Source organism: Arvicanthis niloticus, chromosome 9, assembly GCF_011762505.2.
Source record: "Arvicanthis niloticus isolate mArvNil1 chromosome 9, mArvNil1.pat.X, whole genome shotgun sequence".
In the NCBI taxonomy this organism is placed as follows: Eukaryota; Metazoa; Chordata; class Mammalia; order Rodentia; family Muridae; genus Arvicanthis; species Arvicanthis niloticus.
In genome coordinates, this window is record NC_047666.1 from 6,391,986 (window position 1) to 6,417,097 (window position 25,112).

General features: G+C 44.0%; 1 protein-coding gene and 1 long non-coding RNA gene across 34 annotated transcripts in view; one reads left to right on the forward strand and one right to left on the reverse strand.

Moving 5' to 3' along the window:
• Positions 1-14,829, forward strand: part of Gng12 (G protein subunit gamma 12) — a 108,997-nt gene extending 94,168 nt beyond the window's left edge. For 7 of the 9 annotated variants that reach the window (XR_013112403.1, XR_013112404.1, XM_034511765.2 and 4 more), the window contains 2 exons: positions 9,132-9,250; positions 11,025-14,829. Coding sequence is in view for 7 of the 9 variants with exons in the window: in XM_034511765.2 (XP_034367656.1) it covers positions 9,158-9,250; positions 11,025-11,150 (219 nt within the window). In the remaining 2 variants the exon portion in view is untranslated. Of the gene's footprint in view, positions 1-629; positions 756-9,131; positions 9,251-11,024 lie in introns of all 9 variants that reach the window. The other 2 variants (XM_076939879.1, XM_076939880.1) reach the window with 1 other exon arrangement.
• LOC143443443 (uncharacterized) overlaps positions 1-21,052 on the reverse strand; it is a 29,003-nt gene extending 7,951 nt beyond the window's left edge. For 9 of the 25 annotated variants that reach the window (XR_013112406.1, XR_013112405.1, XR_013112419.1 and 6 more), the window contains exons 1-2: positions 20,930-21,052; positions 15,026-15,069 (exon numbers count right to left, since the gene is read on the reverse strand). This is a non-coding gene — a long non-coding RNA (uncharacterized LOC143443443). Of the gene's footprint in view, positions 1-6,176; positions 6,239-6,636; positions 6,775-15,025; positions 15,070-20,929 lie in introns of those variants that run through there. The other 16 variants (XR_013112421.1, XR_013112424.1, XR_013112416.1 and 13 more) reach the window with 5 other exon arrangements.
• Between the last annotated feature and the right edge of the window lie 4,060 nt (positions 21,053-25,112).

A 25,112-nucleotide genomic window follows, 5' to 3' on the forward strand; every position in this document is an offset into this window, starting at 1 on the left:
CTGTGTACCAAGTGTTGTGTCTCACCTAGTATCTGGCATTTGGTACACACTGTTTCTATAGAAACAAGCTTCTTTTGTGGTTAAGAGTTTTATTGTGATACATAATTCTGAAAGGGCCTTGAAAGCAAACCCTTTGGACTTTTTGAGGGGCACCCTGGGAAACCCCTGTATCTTGTTCAATATAGCCTTTCAGAGGTATAAGCTAGGACTGGACTGGACTGGTCAGGCCCTATGAGACTGGAAGGTTGCAGACAAGGGTGTTGATTCAGGGGTGATACAGTAGCTCTGGCTTGAGGTACTCAGAGCCCATATTCAGCTAAACCAGAGGCCAAGCAATAGGGAAAGTGAAAATGGAGTTTGTCAGAGTTGTATTTGAGAGGCTTGAGAGTACGGTAGTCTAAGATTCCTCTATGCACTGAAAGAGCCACTGCTGAAACCAGTATGGTGCTATGACGATTGTGCCCTCAAATACCACTGATCTAGTTAAGATTCAGTATGTTTCAATGATTCATTACCCCAAGATGTAGACTATCTCAATAATCTTATATGCGTTACATTAAGCTAAATACATTGAATATAATATTATCTTCTTTCTTTTCATGTGGCCCTTTAAAAAAATAAAATGATAGCAAGTAGCTGACATCTCTGTCAGACAGATCTTCGTCTGAGGAGATTAAAGGAAGACCGAGAAAAAAGTCTGCAGTGATCAGGACAGTGGAAGCAGTTCCTCTCGAGAAGGACATCAGAACAAATGGGCAAGTGGTGTGGCTTCCTTGGGTTTTACCTGTCAGTGTAGACAATTTGCATATTGGTGTTAAGGTCAAGAGTATTGGTGACATATGTTGGTAACTGCGCTGTCTCTCCTGTGAGCAGTCAGACAAGTGCTGAATCCTTAGCTCATCCTGAAAGCTGTCCTTTATGTGGACAATTCTTACTATCCCTTCCCATTTTACAGGGGAGAGGACTGAGGCTTGGAAATAAACCATCTTGGAGTAGCAAGTGACAAGCTGGAATTTAAATTTATCTGACAGTAAAATCTTTTGGCTCTGCTACACTAGTACCCCACAATGGTCTGAAATTACCTGCGCTGAAGCCAGGAAGCACTGGGTAGAAACATAGAACTGTGTGTGGCAAGCACAGATTGCCTAGCATTGTAGCACTTCCCAGGAGGAAGTGTCTGTCATGGAAACCAACTTGAACTTTTGTAGCAAAAAAAAAAAAAAAAAAAAAAAAAAAAAGTCCACTAATAGAATGATTTCATGATAAAGGAAGTTAACCTTGTAGACTACTGTCATCAAAAAGAGAATCATTCAGGACTTAGTCAGAGCTTTGAAAAGTCATGCATGGACAGAAAGTAGCATTCTTCTAAATAGACCCATTTTAATTAAAAGCAGAAATAAAGATGGGCAGGAGCCAGAGGCAGAGTCTGCCCATCACTACTGGTATTTCAGGAAAGTCTTCCAAGGAAGCGTTTACATTGTTTGTCTGGGCTCTGTTGCAGGCCTCCTTGAACCAGCTTTCCGAAGCAAGTGCCTCAGGTGTTCTTAGATACTGGGCAAAGGAAGGGCCTCACTGCCAGGGCCCAACAGCTCCCACCCATTGCATTTATTATGGAGATTGGCTAATTCTCCTGGCACCTTCCCGGCATCCGCAGGGCACATGGGGTGTTGCAATCATCTGTGTCCTTACAGTAACCCCACCTAGAGTCTGGGGCAGTAGTCCCAGTTTTCTTTAACCTCCCATTTCTTGCAATTTTCCTCCACTCCACACTTATACTCACACTGCTTGAGGGGACCAACTGTGAAAATGAGCCCCTGAATCGAGCCCAGTGCCACCTTTTGTCAGTGAGGCTAGTGAGTGCATGCCATTCCTTTCTGTCAGCTCCATCCTGGACTCTGCTCTCCAAGGCAAACTTCACAGGGTGGTGTATATAATAACACCTTAAGAAGCACATCACCTGAGCTGTATAGTCCCATCGTGTGCAACCGCAGGCAGGCATTTATTTATTTATTGCCTCTGTGTACCATTTGCAAAAGAAGTAATAAAGGGTCAGGGCTCCTGATATTGCTAAGAAAATTAAATGCAATGATGTGTGCGTGTGGTACAAATAGAACTCAGCAAGTGTTGACAGTTGTCAGAATTAACCATATTAACTTACTTATTATTTGGAAATGTGCCTTGGTGGCACATGTCTTTAATCCAGGCACTCGGAGACAGAGGCAGGCAGATCTCTGAGATTGAGACCAGATTAGACTGGTCTATACAGTGAGTTCTAGGACAGCCAGAGCTACAACCCAGAAACCGTGTATTTATTTAAAAAAAAAAAAAAAAAAGTCAAGATAAGCCAACGAAAGGTGTCAAATAAGACCTTCTTCACAGGGGAGCTCTGCTGAGTCTTTGAGGTTGAGGTTATCTTTTCTGTTTGGCTGATTCTAAACTATGTAAATGTCTTTTAGAGATCTCTAACTGATACATCTTCTCTGTACAAAATGTGTGTTCCTGTTTGTCTCCAGACCTTCCTTATTGCTTCTCCTTTTCCTCTCTACGAGTTGTCAGCATGATGGTTTACAGGAGCTGGGTAGCGTGTGCAGCTTGGCCACAGGCTTGGATTCCCTTGGTCTCACAATCCATAACCTCAGCTGGGAAAAAGAGTGTAAAGAGTTGGTCCTTCTTCCATTGAGGTCTAGGAGTGTGAGGTGGTCAGTAATGATAGCAGGGCAGTAATGGAAGTCAGAGCTAATGTGTAAACTATTAACAGCTGGTTAATAATTCTGTGCGACTCACGTTTCAGTTACAGCCAACAGAAAGCGCCCTGCAGTTTTAGCAGAAATGGTCTTAAGACCTGTGTAATCATTGAAAGGCAGAACAGGCTCTCACTGGAGTCGCTAAAAAGGACTCTAAACCACTACAAAATTGAGCCAGGGTTCAATGCCCAGTGCAGAACCAGAAGGCCACCATCCCATGTGGCCTCTCTCTGATTGATGACTAGACTCTGGGGTACCACACCCCGAGCTCCCCAAACAGCAACTTGCCTTCCATCCTTCTTGTCTGCAAAAGTTCCTGTCACTCCCATGTGCCAGATAATTTCTAAATACGTTGACAACTGTTCTGGTGGCAAGAGAACCTAGGTGTGGCCGTTTGCTATGAATACTATCCAGTTACCACAGGCCGGGGGGGTTAACAACAGTTTTATGTTTTTCCCCTCATTTCTGGAGATGAGAAATATAAGATCTAAGTGTTGGCCTACTTGACTCCCTTTGTGAATTCCTAGGCCTGAATCTCCCTTTCTTATAAACCTACTGTCTTTTGAGGTAAGGGCCTACTCACATGATCTCATTTTAACTCAGTTGCCTCTCAGAAGATCCTGTCTTCAGATACAGCCATACTCTGGTGTGCTGGGGTTACTCCTTCAGTATGTGAATTTGGGGTGGGGAACACAATCCCTCTTATGAATGTTGGGATATATCATTTATTGCTTCCTAGCCCTGCAATTCAGTGACATATGCCAGGAAGAGGGCAGACCTCTGCCAAGCACCCGGAACTACAGTAGGAATCAAAGAGTGTGGTGCACACCATGCAGATAGGACAGTACAGATTCTAAGCACTCTAAAAAGAATTCTTTATATTAATAATCTACATGCTTTCCCCAGTGGTAGTGATTGAAGCTAAGACCTCAGTTACAGTAAGCATGTATCCTACCACTGAATCATACCTACACACGTGCTAATTTTTTCTGATACTTTTAATAGTCCTTTAAATAGGAAAGTAGTGTTATCCCCACTTCTTACCATGAGAAAGTTGAGGCTTAAACAGTTAGCAAGTCTTACACAAGACCTTTAACTGGGACAAGCAAGAGTGAGTTTGAGCTACCCTGCAGCTGCATGTCCAGGGTATACAGAGCAGCGTCAACACTAGCAGATGTCAGAGGCTCAGCTACCTGTCAGATCCAGCTAAGGATTTTCCAGTTTTTCTAGATGTCATCCTTCTACATTGAGATCTCTATTTTTCTATTTATTTTTATTCATTTGTTTGTTCGTTCATAAATTTGTTGTTTGTTTATTGAGATAGTCTCACTGTGTACTCTTGGCTGGCTTTGATTGTCTACCTAACTCTGCCTCCTGAGAGCTGGGATTAAAGGCATGCACCTTATCCAGCTGAAATAACCCTTTTCCAAAGGGTGATAGTTAATTTGATGTAAAACACACTGTACAGTGTACATGGGACCTGGTCTAACCATTAGCCTTCAGGCTCTGATATGAATAGTAATAAGTGTTCATGAGGATGGGAGACTGTAACAGCCTGCTCTGCACTTCACTTTTTAAGCCATATTAAAGTTAGTGCTACCTGCTCACTTAACCTCGTAATTCTCCAGCAGCGCATTAATCTTGGTTCACAGTAAGAACATGGGGCTGAGCCCAGCACTTGGGATCTCTGTGTATGGTACTTTGAGCACAGCGTGTGTCTGTGTCCCATCTCTCACAACCCTGGGAGGCAGGTCTTCTTGTGCCTCTCTTATAGAAGATGCAGAGCAAGCTGGAGTAAATGGAGGCTTGCTCTTTTGTTACAGCCACAGACAGATGTTTGTTCTGGGAAGAAGTTGCTTCGCCCCAGTGATTAGCTCCTGGCCAGGCCACTGTGACTTGTCATTCAGACTATAGGCTCCTCTGTTCCTTCCACTGAAGAGTGTGCTCTGTGACACATTTTATGCTCACTCGCCTCTTTGGCTCAGGTCCTCTTGACACTGATTTAAGTGTCTGTATTCCCTTAATGGAATATCTTTTTCCTAGGAATTTCTAAGAATCTCAGAATTTAAGCAAACCTTAGCATCAAAACCAATGCAAACCATTTGATTAGCTAAATTCCCCATGTCTGTTCCATTATTTTGCCCAGGTATGAAGCTGAAAAGAAGCAACAGCTATGTTTCATCAAATGGCCAGTGGCTCAAGTTCTTGAATTTTGACTCTACTGGGCAGAATGGAGTACTAGTGTTCAAGACACACACTGCCACCATAACCACCCAGCTCTGACATTAGCCCTCGCCTATGAGCCATGTAGAATGTTCTTGGCTAACTCCTGGATACAGCAGTGAAGGAAGCCTTCTCTGTGGGCCAGATAAATATTGTGCCCCAAAGAGAGATACATAAACACAAAGCAGCCAGGAAGCCCCTACTTAGAGGTGCTCCCAGTGATGAGCCACGTTAACATTCTGTGATGCCCCCAGTGTTCATGAGCCACCTTAGTTATATTTGCACCCTTTCTGTGGTGTAAGTGGGAAGGAGGACTTCTGGAGAGAAAAGTCTACAAGCTACACGGAATATACAGCCTGGGTTACCTGGGAGCCAGCCTTTCTAATTCCAGTTGCCTCGTCTTTAAAACAACATGTATAAAATAACCTCATGTAGGGCTGTAATAAGGCCTCCTGAAAGACTATGAGAGCAACAAGCAAGCTCCCGGTTTCCATGAGGATGCCAGGTGGTATTTGCCCTGGAAGCTCTGCTTGGATAAAGCAAGCTGGTGCATAGATATACAGTCTGGAACTCCTGCCCAGGAGAGAATAGATACATCTGGAGGTATTTTCTGTCACTGTGGTCCTGCTCTGCAAAGTGTCCACAAGGAGGAAAGTCCTTCCAGTCCTAGCCACAGAACGGCCTCCCTCCCACCAGTCACTGAAGGACAACAGCCTCTGTCTAGATTTGAGGCAGCTCAGTAGAATTCCGTGTCTCTGAACGATGCTCCTCTGCTTACAATTATAAAATCCCTATCTGATTTCTCTTTTAAAACATAGACACTAATCAGAGATTCCTGTCCTTCCCAGTGGCCCAGTGACTATTTTCTAGGACTGCCCACAAGTAACCCATTGAATTGACTTCTCAAAGCCGTTGCTACAGAAATGTAATAAAAGCACTTTGTATTTAAGAATGAAGTTAGAAAGCTTCTTTCATCTCTAAATGTTAACTAGTTCTCTAGGTAGGATTATCCCTGTAGCCAGCAGAGGGGAAGGAGCTTGCAGAAAAATTACATTTGAGCCAGGAAACTGAGAAGGGTGGCAAGTGGTGTGCTAGGGTTGGGCTCCCTTGAAACAGAAAAGGAGAGCTGCCTTTTCCTCGGTGCTGCCTCTTTGGGCAGGGGCACTGTGCCTTTTTTACCATCCATTTTCAACACACCTAACCCAGTACCTGAAGTGCGTAATTGAAAACATGTTGCTGGATGTGCCGCCTCAAGCCCTTCATTCCAGAACCTGGGAGGAAAGCATGAGAATTGCCACAAGTTCAAGGCCAGCCTGAACAAACCAGCACACTCCTACCTGTGGCCATCAACAGATTATCCATGGTCTCTTTGTTCTTATAAAAAAAAAAAAAAAAAAAAAAAAAAAAACCTGGGAAGATTCCTCTCTCAGTGGTGAGAAAAGATACCCACGTTTTGAGACCCTGCTTCCAAAGGAGGACAGGAAGTTACTAGGCCCAGTGTGGAGCTTTCACACGGGGAGGTTTCAGTAGGAGGATAGCTTGCACCTAGGAGACTGGAGCAAGCCTAGGCAACATAGTGAGGACACTCTCCCCCACCACACCTCTTCCTCAAGAAGAGGTATGGAGGAAAGGAAGAGTAGGAAGACAAAAACCCAATTGATGTACGGACCTGTTAGAGCCTGGGAACCTGCAAGATTTCCCCGTGGAAGGGAGCATGGTGCTAGGAGTCTGACCACGTCCAGCACAGTAGCAGTAGAGGCCTGAACTGGCAGGAATGAGTTGCGGATTGTTCTTTTTATGGCTTTCATTTTCTTTGTCTTAGCTTACAAGCTAGCTGGTTTAAATATTAATTGTAACACAGTTGGGGAAGGGAAGAAGCCCCTCCTGGAGCTCTGTGTAGCTATCTTCCCTGAAAGAAGGAACCTGCCAGGGTTTTATAAATAGAGCTGGACTGTGGATTGTTTGCTGATGGCCACACAGGTAGGAACAGTGAGTGATGTTCACATGTGACCTCTCCTGCAGTTACAGGAAAATTTGCCCTGGCCTTAGAAACTGTACCCAGAAGGTTGAGAAAAAGAGAATGCTTGCCATTATTCTCATGCAAAGGGAACATAGAGAAACCCTGAGGGTGCAGTCTACAAACCACAGGACCCTCAGAAAGAGTCAGGGTCACATTCAACCAGCCACCCGCTAGAAGGAGAGTCCAGGTTCCCAGGCTGCAGGGACAGACAGAGGGCCCTGCACTCTGTGCAAGGTGAAGTTGTTCGTGCCTTGCTGGCACTTCAGACCCTGATTAATAGAACCCGGCCTGGAAGCATATTAAGGGATTTGGGCCAAGTCACTAGATGTAACACACCTTCACCCTCCCCAGGAGACCCTTAGCCTCTCTCTTGGGTGGGGCTGCATGACTGAAATCTGAGGAAGAGTCTGTTAGTCTGTGTGTTGAATCAAGGTCACTTAAGGCCTCAGACAAGGCAAGGCCACCTTGCCCTGCCATACACTTCCCTGTCATGTACCTCTATCCTACTAGGGCCTGCCTATCCCCCTAATCCACTATTAGCTGTCACCACCCCTCTGGTCTGTCCTGATACTGATGTGGCAAAATTGGCTAATGACTTGTTCTAAAGGGCCCTGCCTCAATCAGATTCATCAGAACCCCTGAGGTCCACTGAGCAGGTAGGGGAAGAGTGGACAGCATGGGCACAGGGGATTCCAGTACTGCCAGCAGCTCCAGTTTGTAATCCACCATTGTTCTGAACCCTGTACTAGATATGCGTAAGCTGTTGAGGTGGATAATGGTGCCCTTCCTACAAATGAGAAGATAAGCAGTCAAAGTGAAACAGCTTGCCCACTCTCAACCTCCTGGTAGTAGCAGGGAAGCAGCCAAGTCTGATACCTGGAAGCCTAACACCAAGGGCTAATCCAAAGTCCTGCACACAGATCGAAGGGCTTTGTTTTTTGAGTGTGTTTTGGTTTTGTATAAATGTGTACAATGAACACCGAATGGGTCAGCCCTCTGAGATCATTGACTCAGCCCTTGGAGACATCTATGTCTCAGGCCACTCACTCATCTGTGTTTTACACCTTGTCTGGAATAAGCCTTGTACAGCAGCAAGCCTCTCAAAGAATGAGTCAGCCTGGGTTTGCTGCTGGCGCCATGGTGCCCGAGACTGCTGAGTCCTCACATAGTGCCAGGGAGGCACACCTACTGCCCACCTGCTCCCATGAGTCATGAAACTGCCACCTTCCTGCCAGCTCAGCCTTTTTCTCCAGTTGCCACCACTCCAGGCATGACTGTAACCATATATGGCAAGGGTACCAGGCAGCACTTGCCCTGGACCTGTCTTCCTCTTGAAATGGTACCCTTGGCTAAGCAGACAGGTCAAAGCTCAAGGGCCAGGCTCTTTCCACTGCTTTGCATCATCTGGTTGTACAGACAAGGCAGCAGGGTAGTGTAGAATCCAGGGGCTCAGGCCAGAGAGAAGGATCAACCCTCTAACATTCGAGGACAGGTAACAGAGTAAGCAAGTGTCTTGGCCATCAGAATAAGGCAGGAAGAAATAACTTTTGCTATTTCAGACTGTTGTACATTTGACATTTACTGTAGATCTATCATGGAGAGTCATTTACCCGGAAGGTCCCCCCCCCACCCCTTCTTAAATAAGGACTTGCTTACTTGCCAATAGTCTTAAACTTACTGCACATCTGATGTCCCCTAACAATTGCCCTGTGTGCAAAGTTCTTTAAGGGAGGGCTTTCTCACCATTTTCTGTACTTGAATTTTTCATTAGGCCAATTGAAATGAAGTGAAACCTTCTGTTCCAGGGGTTGTAGTGATGGTAGTGTGCCCTGCTACCAGATGCTTGTGTTTGCTGTAGGTCCTTTAACTACTGCATTATTTCTTAGGATGTTCTTTGAAGGACACTTTTCTGTAGTATGTCAGGGTACATAGATTAAACTGGTTGGTCTTAAATTTCCACAAAAAGGTTTTGTAGATACTCAAATGGGTGGCAGGCTGGCGCATCTAGATCACCAGAATTACTGTGGGGCATTTCTGGCTGGGATGGTTGGGGATATGCTGCCAGTCCCCTTCAAGTAACACATTTTAATAAAGGTTCAAACAACCCAAAGGACATGCTGTTCACTTTTCTTAATTCTCTTCAGATTTCAGGAAAGAATCATCATCAAAGATGTCCAGCAAGACTGCAAGCACCAACAGCATAGCCCAAGCAAGGAGAACTGTGCAGCAGCTGAGATTGGAAGCCTCCATCGAAAGAATAAAGGCAAGTTTGAGCGACCTGGTGATGTGTTCTGGGTAATTCCCCACCCTTCCTGGGCAGGAGCATAGGTCGGAGAAGATACAGCTGTGTGCAGCTTGCTTCCAGGCCTTTCCTGGTGCAGGCTGACAATAATTTAGTTTTCATTTCCTAGCCAGCACAGGTGTTATTCCAAAACAACTGAAGGAGCAGATATCTAAGCTAGTCCCTCTGTCAAGCCCTAGATAAGCTTTCCTGGAAGCGTTCGTGAATGAATGTGATCAAGACTTGTCTTTTGATGGGGACAGGATTCCCAGGGAAGTTGATAAACATCCTTGTCACCCTTCTAGAATTTATCAAGTGTTACAGAGTTATAAAAGTGTTGCAAGTAACTGCCAGGTTGATTCCTGCAGAAGAAACCACTGCCTTTCGATTGGCCACTCAGTGACCGCTCTGTGCCCCAGGGTTAATAGAGACCCCATCTCGAGGCAAGATACATTTAGATACCTTAACCTTGTAGTGTTCCTTCAACCCTGAGAAGAATGGCCCTTGAGAGCCCTGGAATGTTATGACTCATGCTGTTTCCTGAAATGGAAGCAATTACCTGACTCGAGATAGTCACCTGTCTGCAAAGCTTGAGGTTCCTGTGGTCACCCTCATAGCTCTGGTCTTATCACGCCTGGAGTCGCCCTCCAGACTCCCTTCACAAGACAGAGAGTTGCACATGCCACACCAGAAAAAGACATAGTGCCTCCCTGTGCTAGTGTTGTGCTTTTCACGTCCCCCACACTAGGTCACTGAGAGCAAATCTCAAAGCTTACTCAAGTATGGGCTTCATTATTCAATTCTTAAATTCTGTTCTGTGTACCAGTCTTATTCCTCTTGGATAGAAACTGAAATGTTAACTTCCCCCTGACTTGCATGCCTTTCCTTCTTTGCCCCTAACTTTTATTTTGAAACACTTCATACTACAGAAGAATGGCAAATGTCTCAACACTCATTTTTTATTATTAATTTTTTTGGTGAGGGTGTGTGTGTGTGTGTGTTGTGTCAGTAATAAGCACACATGTAGAGGCCAGAGTACAATATAGAAGACTGTTCTCTCATACCATGTGGGTCCTGGGGAAAGGACTGGGTCATCAGGCATCAGGAGCCTTACCCACTCATCAGTGCATTTGCTTCACCAAGATTTCAGTTTATTTACACCTCTTACCACTGAGTACTGTTAATTGTCATTTGCTTTTATTTTTTTCTCAGTGTATCTCCTTTGCTTCACCTTCATACAGAGAACACTAGGACTTTTTCTTTAAGCCACTTGAAAATCATTGTACTTCAGGATTCTATAACAGCAGTGTTATGGGGAATCCAGGCAGCTTGTTTCACAGAGTTGCCATCACTTAGAATGGAGATTGATTGTTGCTTGTTTCTAGGTAGCACTGACTACCCTGAAACTTCCTGCGGTAGCATCAGCCCTTCAGGTATTGATAATCTGACTCTGTGTAGGTAGAATAACAGATTCTTTCTGTGTAATTTTTATACAAAAGAAGGTAATGAGAGAACGTTGCCAAGATCGTCTGCATTGTAATGAGCTGATGCTGTTCTCTCTCCTCTCTGTTTTTGCTTATGGGAGAGGTGTCCTTATCTGATCACTTAGTTAAAGCAGGTCTTACTGGCCAGGTATCATTTTCCCTGCACTTGACAAGTGCTCTGAAGGCCATGCTGTGTCACTGATGATTGGGTTCAGATGCTCTACTGACATTTGTGGATAAAGTCTTCTCTTTCTTACTTTTGTTCATGTCAGGTCTCAAAAGCATCTGCAGACCTGATGTCATACTGTGAGGAGCATGCCCGGAGCGACCCTCTGCTGATGGGCATACCGACCTCAGAAAACCCATTCAAAGATAAGAAGACCTGCATCATCTTATAGTGAACCTGGAAGCACCCCTTGCCTCTTAACGCAAACCACAGCAGCAACCTGAAGATTTTCCTTCGGCTTACCTGGTAACCACAGCTAGTAACTAAAACACCCTTCTCTTGGAATAACAGACCCTGATGTCTCTCTTTTTTCAAGTTGTTCTTTCTTCGCCCTTTACTGGTTTAATACAGAATAACAATCTTATTTTCGATTTAGTGACTATAGTATCATATTGGGTTACTGTATAAGGAGAGTGGCAGGGGAGTTGTGGGAAGCTTGTCTTAACAGTATACCATTGATTAAGATATGTCAAGACCTACATTGTCTAAGCACCGGCAAATTAAAATGTCAAGAATCACTTCAGTCCAAAACCCTTATACTGTGCTCTTAATAAGGTTTGTGCCAACCTATATCCCACGTAAGGGGTCTGGGGAGGCAGCATGTGTCTACAGCCATATCTTTTTGCACTATCGGCACTAACTACCCTGAAACTTCCTACGGTAGCATCAGCCCTCCAGATATTGATAATCTGACTCTGTGTAGTTAGAATAACAGATTTTCTCTGTGTAATTTCTGTACAAAAGAAGGTAATGAAAGAACGTTGCCAAGATCGTCTGCATTATAATGAGCTGATGCCGTTCTCTCTCCTCTCTTGGAATTGTGCTGGCCCCTGAGTCTACAATAAACTGTGCCAGTTAAAAACCTAAGGCTACAACTGAAAGCCCTTTGATGGGGTCTTAATTCATATCAGTCATTTGGCTTCTGTGATCCTGAGGCTAAGAAAGGGGAAGAGACCCCTTGGGAGGACCCTGGGCAGCTATACTCCAGGGCTCTTGATTTCTGCTGGATTGGGGATAGCCACCTCAGAAACTTCCACCATCATGACTAGAATGGAAGAATGAAGTGAGAGCCTCACGTAGAGAGGGGAGCAGAAATAGCTGCTCTCCTGGGCCCAGCTTTATAGGCAACCTCTCCCTTTCTCCTCCCCAGCATGGCACCTTTCCTTTGCTGCTAGAGCAGTTGGTTTCAGGAGGACATTCCCTCTGTCTCAGTTTTAACTGGGTGGACCACAGTAGGGAAAAAACACTCAAGCAATATAAAGACACTTGAGCTCTTTGCAGATGTCTGCAGTTTCAACACTACCATGTTCACAAATCACCCTAGGGGAAGGGCCATTCCAAAAGGGGGCTTGCCTTTTGTAGAACAGTTCCAGAATCCAGCAGGTGGGTGTTGAGATCATGAAAATAGCCCACACACACTCACAGTGTCCTGTAGGGATCCCAGAGGCACAAAACCTGACACGACCAAGGAGGTATTTTGACTTTGTCACAGTGAAAATTTAAAATAATCAATTAGAAGCCCAAGCCAAACACAAAGCCTGTGATATTTTAGTTCATTAAGGTAACTTCTTAATGAAGGATTTTAAAAAGTATTCTCAAGAAGAAATTAGCCCCAGGAGTTGCTTATAAAATTTCCCCCACTTGTGTACAGTATACAGTTAAAAAAAAAATGTCTTTTAATATCCAATGCCTGGGCATTGAGCATCATACTTCTTGATGGTGAACATGCATTACTATTGCTAAGTGTCTCAGAGGCATCAGCATCTCTCCTGGTTACCCCTCTGCTCAGCACTCAGACCTGAGCACATGGAAGCCGTAGCACTGCCCACAGCCTGTTGTCACTGCTGAGCTCCCAGCCGGGTTAACAGCACCCGTTTGTTCGGGACAGAGAGAGAGAGCTTTTACCTTGGAAAAGGGGAAAATGGAAATGTACACCAAAAAGACAATTTTTACATTTAATGGAACATTCTTTTTTTACAAGTATATTTTTATACTGATAGTGTCAGAACACTAATCTTATATTCACTCTAATCTTAAACATGTTTCTTTAAATATTTATAAGGCAGTTTATTACAGAATATTTTTATGCAATCATGTGCACATTATTGGTAACAAACATAGTATATTCTTTAGTACTTAAACATATTTTTATTAATATGCTTTTAATGGTAGGAAATGAACTTGAGGTCCCAGGAGATTTTGTTGCCTTTTTATTGATTAGAGACAATAAATCTTAAAACTTGGTAACCTGATCTGAGCTGTGCTCACAGTAATAGTAAAATCAGATTCTTTGATGCTGGACCCAGGAGGGAAATCATTAGCCAACTATTGACTTACTTATAACTAGATGTCTATGTGAGAAAGTATAGTATTTACATATATATGACATGTAGGAGTCACTTTTATTTATCTGTTTTTGCTCACTTCTGAAGCTGGGTAACTGCAGCAGTGTGTTGGTGATGTCATGATGCACAGAAGTCCCATGTGGGACTTTTTCCCCACACTGACAACTTGGCTTCCTTTCTGTATGTTCAGTCTGTTCTGTCTGAACTGACACTCCCGTGAGCACTACAGTTTATACTCTGATCCCTGTAGTTTATCATAAATTCGTCCATGGCCTTGGCAAGATAGAGTTCACAAGATTCCATGACTCCAGAGCATTTTGAAGAAGCATACATATCTTTAAATAGGGAAGATATAGCAGGTGGTTCATAAGCTGTGGGTTATAGCTAAATATTCTGTTTCTTTGAAAACATGTTTTTAAATTCTTTACCATATGAAAGAAAAGGAGTGTCATACTTACACTTTCAAGGGAAGGCTTGGTCTGCTCTTTCTGTGTTCAGATTATTTTTATACTTTGCTAATCTTTAAACTATTCATGGGGGAAAGTTTATACCAGTGGGTTAATAATTTTCATGCACTGTTTACAATGTAAGATGTGTCAAACTGGGGCCAGCAAGATGGCTCAGTGGGTGAAAGTGCTTGATGCCAAGCCCAGCAACCTGTGTCTGATCTTCAGGATGCACAAGGGAGAAGGAAAGAATTGATTCCCGAAGGTTGTCTTCTGACCTCTACACACACATACAAACACACACAGAAAAATAACAATTAAAAATATGTGCCAAATTATATTTGTTCAGGTGCCACCTTCCACCAGCTTACCACTAAGGTAAAACTGTCAGGCTCATCACCTTGAATGTGTATTAGAAGTGTGTCCATGCACAGGCTCAAGAGTCACCTCCAGTGAAATAAATGTAATACTGAAGTATGCTACGAGGGTTGTTGTTTTCTCTCATCGTAAGCCTGTTAGTAGGGAAAATACGTCAAGTCAAATAGAATAGAGCACTTACCAGTGGTCAGTGGCCTGGTCAGTCCTGTGCAGGTGACTTAGGACCAGGAATGTCAGCTCTCTGAGCCTCCCCTTCCCCTTTTGTAATAAGGGAGTAGAAGCAGAAGATGGCTGAGATCCTCCCTATTCCCAGATGCCTTGGTTGAATGACCTGCCTCTCTGCTGGTCCTGCCAATGTGTTGGTGCTATAAGCTGCTTCAAATACCGGTTTGTCTGTAGTATGTGCTCACCTAATCACTTGTTATTCAGCGCCTGTTCTAGGTTTATGGACTTACTATTTCTGTGATGTTTCATTTTAGCCTAACACATATTCTCTATATCTCAGTAAAGCTTCATTTGATAAGTTGTTGAGATTTTGTTCTTTGATAATATTCATCCAGCATCTTAATCACTGTGATCGTTATTTGGAACTCTGTTCTTTGGAAAGAATAAAAGCATTTTTTCACTCGCTAACATGCTCACAAATGTGAGAGAAGAGTCATTAAAAGCTTTACTTACTGGGTCCGTGTGTCACTGACTCCTTCCTGTGTTTTGCCCAATAAGTTAGTAAAAGACTATTTCTCTTCCCTTCTCTTCATTCACTTGACATTGTTTAAGAACGTTCTGAGAGCCAGGTGCTGTTGCATGCAGGTGAAGAAGGCTCAGCAGGCCTCCACAGCCTGAGAGGTGCATGGGGAAGGTGGGGGGCTGGCACTTACCTCTCCTTGCAGCATTGTACGTAGAGTGTGAGTCAGGAAAGGACCTGGGAGCCAGAAGGGACAAATGTCACAACAAAATCTTTTAGGAGGGCTACTAAGGTAACACATGTACTGAGACTTGATAAGCAGAAGAAAGCACTTTAATCCTGTGCGGAAGAGAAAGTGGACTCCAAGCTCAGGGGTAGGGCTCCCATACACTGCATCTATCCTGTAAGAACAAGAGGCCAATGAGCTGACTAGGGAGTGACATCACCTTGAATCCCGTGACCATGACAACAGGTTATCACTGCAGTTGCCGGGATACTCTGCTTCCAACTCTGTAATCCCCCTGCAATGATGAAGGTCAGACAAAGGAGCCACCCACCAGCCCCAGGTAATAAAACCTCCACACCTCACCTCACCCTGCCACACACACACACACACACACACAGGCACACATGATAGAACAGGAGGTTTTCACTCAGCTGATCCTACTCTGTCAATGAGAGTCAGGCTACAGCTCACCAGCTCCTCTGCCAGTTGTTACTCAAGTCCGGAAAGCCCTTTTTTTGTCACCCTTTTCTCATCCCTGCTACAACCCCGCCCACAGTTTTGTGACTTTTGAAGGTGACTGTATTGGGAACAATAGATAGTGGAATTTAGTAAAAGTGAATTTTTAAAGAGAGAGGAGATGACAAAACTAAAAGGAGTGGCATAGGTGCAGGTGACATGTACACTACTCTACAGTATGAACAGGAGGCCCCTGCCAAGAGTGCCAGGTAAGTATACACTGCCCAAAGTTACAAGCAGGAAATACCTGCCACGAGTGTCAGATGCGTGTCACTCGGCGTTTCACCTTTCCTCCACTTGTACCATCTGTAGCTTCTCACTGTGAACTGAGTTACACAGAGACACAAGGATAGCCACCCCAGCCTTTTCACTGAGGGATAGGCAGTCTCACAACCCCTGTGTGACTGTCTCAGTCTTGTCGTACAGCTCCTCTGACCCATCATCAGCTCTGTCTTTGTGGAGCCTTGGTATGGTCATCTTTTTTAAGTGATTTGCCTTTGCTCTCTGCTACCCGAGCCTGTGGCTGTCGTGAGCAGCAAATGGCTGTTGCCTTCAGATGGGCCCTTGTGCTGTGTTCTTGTATGAGTCATTCAAATGCACATTGGAATTCAAATCTACATTTGAATATCCAGGTCATCCCTAGACAACTGTACTGTGAGTCTTAAAAACATTTATCTCAACAGTTTGTTCAGAATTCAATATTGACTTCGCCCTGCAAGAAATCACTGTCACTGGAGAGCTGGTAAAGAGCACCAACTGCACTTGAAGACCTGAGTTCAGTTCCCAGCACTCTACATCAGACAACCTGAAAGTACCTCCAACTCCAGCTCCAGGGGACCCAATGACTCCGAATTCCCAGGGCAAGCATGAGCACAAACTCCCGCACAGATACATATTCATACACTTGACTAAAAATAAAATATCTTAAAATTTGCAGTCCAAATAAATTCATTCTAAGGTATTAATGGCTTAATGTGAGTTTATTGGCCCCATAAAATAGTTATGGAGAAAGCAATGCTTATTAGCACAAAGGAAAGCAAGATAATAGTAAATTTTCAGGTATCATTGGAAATCATTACAAATGCAGTATCCCAGGTAATGCCTTTCAGTCCTCACAGGTAGTCCATTGCAAATGAAAGTAATAAAATCAGTTAAAATACAAACTGGATGATGACAGACTTGGGGAGGAATAGCTACATATCCATATGTAGATTGTGCCTCTGGTAGACCCAGCACCTCCATCCAACCTGCTTAATGACATTCACTAAAAACTAGAGGACATAAACCATGTGACACAGGGACCTGGGAATCCGTTAGATTCTGAGCTAAACAGATAGAAAGCAATCGAATGAGCAAGAGAAGCTGCTGACCCAGATACCAGTAGACTGAGTTATTAAGGTTCTCTTACAATGGGAGGCTGAAGTTTAGGTGGTGATATACAGTTCTTTTCCTTTGGTGATGGGGATTGAAACCAGCACCTCAAGCTTTGTAGGTGCACACTCTGAAAGAGAGAGACACTCTCAGCTACACGGGTTATCCTTCAGCTCATGGGTTATATAATTTATATGTCCGAGGAAGCTAGAACTAGTTTAACAGGTTAGATAAAATCGCCTTCTAAAGTGTGGTTTTTTTTTTTTTAAACCAGTTTACACTTTTTTAAATGTAACTAGCACAACCTGTCTTTAATTCAAAACTATACAAAGGCCTTGTGACCCTGTAAGCACAGTTTTACATTCTGCTTCTAACCTTGACATATTCTTTCATGGCTAATGTATTAGAAGTGGTTTGTTCAGGCTGGAGAGATGGCACAGTGGTTAAGAGCACTGATTGCTCTTCTAGAGATTCTGAGTTCCATCCCTAGCCATCTATAGTGAGATCTGATGCTCTCTTCCGTCTGATTCTTCTATCATGAAGGCATACATACAAATAGAGTGTTCTTATTTATAAATAAATCATTTTTAAAAGTTCTGAGTAGGTCTCAGATCTGATATCTGTGAGGCATATTTTAATATAGAGTGTGGAACATCTATCACTAGTTCCAGGCATTTCTGCAAGGCATGGGAGAGGGAGACCAGCATAAGCCCCATAGCCACTGTTTAAGGGAAAGTAAATGTGATTGAACCTCATCTTATAGGTCAAGAAACAGGCTCAGTAAGGTTACATCATACCCTATCACTCAGAAGTGCAAAAGAAATGGCTCAGCAATTATGAGCATTTGCTGTCCTTCCAGAAGTCTCAAGTTTGGTTCCCACCACCCATCTTGGGTTCCTCACATTTATAACTCCAGTTCAGGGGGTCTCATGCTCTCTTGTGGTCTCCACACACACTGTTAGCTCAAGTGAGAATAACCACCATAGGTACCTATATTTGAATACTTGGTTGGGAATCCCAACACTTGGGAAGTAGAGGCAAAAGAGAATCAGAAGTTCAAGGTCACCCTCATTCATAGGCCAGCCTGGGCTACATAAAAGCTTATTGGCAGAACTGTTGGGGAAGGATTAGGTGTTATGGCTTAGTTGCAGAAACTGTGTCACACAGGCAAGGTTAGGTTCCCAAATCCATTCCATTGACAGCTCTATCTCTGCACCATGCTTCATCAAGATACAAGCTCAGCACCATGCCTGCCTGCTGCCATACTCCCTGCCATGATGGTCATGGAGTTTAACCCTCTGACACTAACTAATCCCCCCAATAAACTCTTCTACGGGTTGCTTTGGTCATGGTGACTTATCACAGCAAAAGAAAAATAACCAATACAAACACCTGCATTCATGTGCACACCAGCATACACAAGTAAAATATAAAACAAAAGTTGGCATCCTGACACACACTTCTATCCTTTAATTCCAGCACTCAAAAGGCAGAAGCAAGTAGACCTCTGAGGTCCAGCCCAACCTGGTCTACATAGTAAAACCCTGTCTCAAAATAAGTGTGTGTGTGTGTGTGTGAATCCTAAGTTTATGTCATCCAAATTCTATACCCAGGCAGGCTTCCCTGTTTTTAGTTTTGAATAGGCATGGTTTGATAATGAAAATACTTGGAATCTTAAAATCAATGTAAGGAAACAAATAACTTCTTTAGTAATCAGGAGGACCAGGAAGTATATGACTTCTGTGGGGAATCCCGACACTTGGGAAGTACAGACGAAAGAGAATCAGAAGTTCAAGCTCACTCTCAGATTCATAGGGAGGTTACAGGAAAGCCTGTCTAAAAGGAAAAAGGTATAATACCTGGGTAAAGAGTAAAGGATGAGCACTTGGGAGACAGAGGCAGGCAGATTTCTGAGTTCGAGGCCAGCCTGGTCTACAGGGTGAGTTCCAGGACAGCCAGGGCTACACAGAGAAATCCTGTCTCGAAAAACCAAAAAAAAAAAAAAAAAAAAAAATAAGTAAAGGATGGCCTATGCCAGGAAGTACTGTGATCAGGTACTATTTGTAGTAGTTTGCATCTATTAATTAAATCTCACAGCAAATCCAGGCAATAGCTACTATTTTTATCTGAAGTTACACACACACACACACACACACACACACACACAAAGGTACAAGCTTAGCTCCAGAAGAACATTTAATTTGCTTTTTAAATCAAAATTCTTATGGTTTGATTTATATAGAAAAACCACATGGTCCCCATTGCTCCTTACTCTGCAGTCCACAGAGGATACATCATAAATGCTGCCAGTGGGCACTCAAAGCCACAGACAGTGCCAAGTGCTATGCAGACAGCGTTTTCTTGTATGTACTTACTTATGATAAAGTCTAATTTTAAATTGGGCACAGTAAGAGTTGATTAACAGTAACATAGTTTCTGAGTTCGAGGCCAGCCTGGTCTACAGAGTGAGTTCCAGGACAGCCAGGACGACACAGAGAAACCCTGTCTCGGGAAAAAAAAAAAACAAAAACAGTAACACAGTAAAATGATTAAAATATGCTATAATAAAATTTGTGAACTGTTCAACTCTCCTTGTAATATCTTCCAGCCTTGGTTGACCAGAGAAGAGGGCCTACTGAACCATCCAGTCTCCCACCTGGTTGCCAGTTTGCTGTCTCAACACAGGAGAGCTGGGATCTCTGGTTTTGTTTTCTTGTCCAGTAAAAAGAATTCAGGCTAGGCAATGCCTAACATTTTCCTCTAGCTTTCAATTTTGTCATGAAAATTGAATTTTGCCATGACCACTGTCTTAGGTTTCCATTGCTGTGATAAATACCATGACCAAAAACAACGTGAGAGGGAAGGGTTTATTCCAGCCTGTTCTACATCACAGTCCATCACCAACTAAAGTCAGGGAAGAAACTCAAACTGGGCAAGAACTAGGAGCTGAGGCAGAGGTCATGGGGGAGGACTGGTTACTGGTTTGCTCAGCCTGCTTTCTTATATAATGTAGAAACTCACCACCACCTCTAAGGGATGGTGTGGAGACACCAACCACATTGAGCTGAGCTCTCTCCCATCAATCATCAATTAAGAAAATGAACTACCAGCTTGTACACAGGCCAGTCTGGTAGGGACATTTTCTTACTGTTCCCTCTTCCAAAATGATTCCAGCTTGTAACAAGTTGTCATAAAAACTAGTCTGCACAGTCACCAACTTGATTTCCCCAGGGCAAGGCTTAGCTATTGCCTTCTGGATGTGCTGTTTCCCCAAATGTGGGAAAGTTGACTGCATAATTTGTGGTAATGGGAGTCTGCATGCTCTCCACTGGGGCAAGAAGGAAAATTGGAGAGAAGCAGAGTTCAGAACTGGGAGGCTGAGAAGAATGGGCTCACTATGTACAATTAGAGGTGCTTGAAGAGTCACTTCTTACTGTCTCAGCGATGGACTTGTCACCAGGGTTGAAGAAAATTGTTAAGGAAAAATTAATTGCAGAAAGGCATTTTCAGTTTTAATTGCCTACAGCAATAGAGTTAAGAGAATTTCTTCAAAGATATTTTTTATGGTAAGTCACATGTGAATGACAAAGCCTTTGGCTTACACTGACTCTCTTACGAGGAAGGTAGCACAATGGAAGATAATACTCTTGGATAAGCTCCAAAAAGACAAAAGGGAGTTTTGCAGGGAGCAGGTGGAACACTGAGCGAGTGTGTGTTGTTGACGCGAGCGTGGCCATGCTGAACACTTCAGTGCCTCAAACCCATGGAAGTGGCAAGGCCTTCCCTTGATTCCAGGATGGATGTGGATAGGGTGTGCTGAAAGTATCAACCACAGCTTCCTCCTCCAAATGACTGCAGCCTGAGACTGCTCCTCTACCTCTTATCCAGATTAGCTAACTAGCTTATATATGCTGGGTAGATAAGTATACACACACACAAACACACACACACACACTCACACACACACACATATGAGAGACGTACCCTGAGTTTTCCAGGCTACTGGTGCATTTTCATCTGAGAGCACGGCCCACCGAGCCCCAGCGTTTCTGTACATGTGTCTACGGTTTCTTCACTCCCCATTGCCCCAAGCAGGTCAGTTGCATCAGAGTTTGTTTGGACATAATGGTGAATGGGCAGTAGGATGGAAAGATAAATTACTACCCAGCTTGGCAAAAGCTGTGTTGCTGTTGCTGTGCCTGGAGGAATTGGCAGCCATTCTGGGGAGAATGCAAAGGGTCTGTTGGACTTTGAGGGATGAGTAGAGAGCCATTTTGGTAAAGACTAGGGGAAGGATTGTAGACCCATGTTTGTTGACAGTGACAGAAGCAGTTATAAGGGAGAAAATTTATTTTCGTGCCTGGTTTAAAAGGTCTTGGTGGGGAAGTTACCTGTGGCTGTGCAAGTTTGTAGCACTAGTTACATCTTAGCATACTAGCATGAAGAGAGGCCCCAATCAAAGCCATACTTCTGAGGCTTGGTCTTTCCCCCTTGATCAAAGCTTTCCAGTGAATGTCTTCTGGCTCCTTGTCCCACTTCCCAGGGGACTACAACTTGGCTTTTACTACTACCACTGGTAGAGTGAAGCTGATCACATGCATACAGTTTCCAGGTTCAATGGAGCATTCCATCACAGCCTAAGAGACCACTCTTATACCAGTCTCTGTCCTCTGTGACCTCCTATTACTGTCTCTGCCACAGTGTTTCCTCCACTGCCACAGGTTTCTGTTTTGTGGCCCCCAGAGACTTCTCTGACTTTGGTGGGTTTTTCTTGGGAGATCACAGTCTTCATGCTGAAGGCTGGATGGTTTGGGTTTGGTTTGGTTTGGTTTGGTTTGGTTTGGTTTGGTTTGGTTTTTCCCCCTTAAGAGTTCTTTTGTCTTTGGGCAGGGAGTCTTTGTCTTACATTTGTTTGCTTGCTTGCTTGCTTGCTTGCTTTTCAGATGGGTCTAGCTGGACTAGAACTCAGTTGTGTGGCTCAGGTTGGCCTAGAACTTGCAGTGACCTTCTGCCCTTGTGCTGGGGTTTTGGATCTGCACCACCAAACCAACCTGGGTTTTGTTGTGTGTAGGTACTGGGTTTTTCTTTTGCTCTAAGTTGGGAGTTTCACTGTTAACCATGACTGGTCTTGAGCTCTCGGGCTCATATGATCCTCCTGGCTCAGCTCCTTCAATAGGTATGTGCCACCATGTTGTCTACTGTATGTTATCTTTAAAGGTTTATTTCTTTTTATTTTATGTGTATGAGAGTTTTGCCTAGCTATAAATGTATATAGTGCCCATAGAGGCCAGAAGACAATGTCAGATCCCCTAGGACTGGAGTTTCAAATGGTTGTGAGCTGCTGTGTGGTGCTAGAAACTGATCCCAGGCCCTCTGAAAGAGCAGCCAGTGTTCCTAATCCGAATCCATCTTGGCAACCCTCTACTGGACATTTTTAAACACTTGTATTAGGACCTGAACTACAAATCCAAGGCTAAACTCCCCTCCCCAAAGTTCAGTTGGCAGCACTGGTAAGCCTAAGTTGTGTGATCTGAAAGTCCAAGAGGCACTCAGGAATTACCTCCCATCCCTCAAACTGATAACCAGCTCATACCTCTCTGACTCCCAGATGTCTCAGTCCCATCCCCTGGTTTCCCCGTTTTCCGAGGCACCTCTGCCCTGAACTGACAGTGGAGTCAGTCTTCATTCACTTGGGACATCACAGGTGTTGCATGAAAGCCCTATGTTCCAGCTGCTATTATTTACTCACTTTTATCTGCAAATGAAATCGGTTCAGCACATCACCGAAAACCCCTGGGCTCGGCCTCAGGTCTAAACTCAGAGCTCTGCTCTCCAGCCTCTCTGTGTCCCTAGAGTAGGCAGCCATGATTTATGTGTCTAGCTACCGTGTAGCACCAGAAGAAATTCTCCACTCGAATAAAAGTGTTATGAAGATCTTTTGCTGGAAAGTTATAATCGCTATCCCCAAACCATGGTCAAGAGGGTAAGACATGTACATGGCATGTCTACCCTGAGGCTGGGGTAAAGTGCAGGGCAGGGAATGGAGCCGGCAGGAACACTAGCCTTTTGCCAGGCAAGCCTGTGAAATCCAGCTTGCTAGGGCCTGGGCACCTAAATCAATCTGAGGAAAGAAGCAGAAACCATTTGTTAGTATTCTGTCTAAACTCCACCTCCACAGTTACCTGGCAACAGCCCTTAGGCCTGGTCCACTATAAAAGGGGCTATTTGCCCCCTCCTCTCTCTCTTAATCTTTTGCTCTCTTGCCTCTAGCTTCTCTGTCTCCTCCTCCCTCCCCCTTCTCTTACTCTCTCCACTTCTCTTCTTCCTCTCCTCTTCTTCCATCTTCTTTCCCCCACCTTTGCCCTATCTCCTGAATAAACTCCCCTTCCCCCGCCAACCGTTTGGTCTGAAGTGGTCTGCTCTGAGCTGTGCACGGACATCTAACACAGACGTTTAACAACATTTAGATTTAAACCTTTTTTCTGGGTGGTGCATGTGTGTGTAAAAATCCTCAAGCCAAGTGTGACAGCATTTACTTGTAGTCCCTATACTTGAGAGGTAAGACAGGAAGATCAGGAGTTCAGTGCTAGCTTTGGCTACAATAATGAGTTCAAGGTTTACCCCAAATCCTGCCAATCAATAAACAAACAAATAAATGACCTGGAATCACCTCACTGTCTGCAGAGGAAAGTCCATGCTGCTGTGCCAGGCATGCAAAGTCCTCAGCGTGTCTCTGCCTTTCCGCTGGCCTGTCTTTACTCCCTTAACCTAAACCTTGGTAAACAATACTGTGTGAGGTCCACCCTTCTTCCTAACAGAATTCCAATTAAGACTTGTGACTCAGGTCAGGCATCACCCTTTCCTGGAAGGCTTTCTGACCATCACACTGTACAGGCAAAGGGGTGTGATTGGGGCTATTTGCCAAGCTTGCCTTGGTACCACACTGATCTAAAAGTTGTCTTTATTCGGTAACCACATAGGATCAATCTTAGGAAGCAAGCTCTAGCACTGTGCTTGGCGCTTGTACTCAGCCCTGGATGTTTGTCTGGCTACGTAGCAATCCTCCTGCCTCAGTCACCAGAACACTGGAATTGCAGGTACTAACCCTGGATTTTTAACAAAAGTGTTCTGTTAGCCCAAATGAGAGGGGAAGAGCTAAAGTGAGCACTTGGCATACAGATAGATTAGTGATAAACTGAGCAATCCCAGGAACTCCCTTGGGAAAGAGGAAGCAGGTTAGCAATGCATTGAGTGCCTCTAGAAACTGAATGTCCAGGGCATTGTCTTTATTTTAACTAATTTACCTAATTTGTAGTAATCAGAAGTAAACTTTCAAGAGACACTAGAAGTTTGACCATGTTTAAGTGTTTTACTACTGGTTTCTTTTTTAACTGTTAGATATTGTGTGAACAAAACTTCAGCTGGCTGCACTTTCTAGCCTCTCAGGATTTGGTGATTCGTGGCCTCTTCTTTTCCAGGCTCACTCATAGTGTGATGATATTGCATCTCTTCTCTCAGTTGTGCTACATAACTATGTGTATAATTTATATATGCATGGTTGTTTTCTTTTTTCCCCATTGCACTCTACGACTGAGCTACAGCCCCAGTGTTCCTGGAGTTGCTCTGGTCCTAACAAGCTGGACTCAGCCAAATAGCCTCAATAGGAAATTAGAGACAATAGTAAAATGCAGAAGAGATTCATAACAGGAAAAGGAACAAATAAGAGGCTTACTGACCTCCTCCTCCTAATTCCTGGCATGAGACTTAGATTTAAATTGAGGACAAGAAATGTGCAGTCCTGGTCAAGGGGTGGCCCTCCCTATCATTGACACATCACTCATTGTCTGGGCTCCTGCCCTCAGGTCTGTCCTGCAAGTATTCAGCACTGTGTGTGACAAAGCTTCCCTGCTGGCTGGCAGCGCCAGCCCTTTTCTTCTCAGCATGAGACTCCTGGGGGAATTCCAGTTCCTTGGGGTCCATTGTCTCAATAGTAAGATAGCCAAAGGGAAGGGCAGTCTTACATTAGAATGTCTTCATTCCTCTCAGCATAATTACACAACCCCAACTCTCCCAGTTATTTTTAAAAAGCTTTCCCATCACCGAGTAGGTCAAAGCTTGCCTTTCGACAGAATCATGATTTGGTGCCTTCTATCTTTCCTGCCTCATC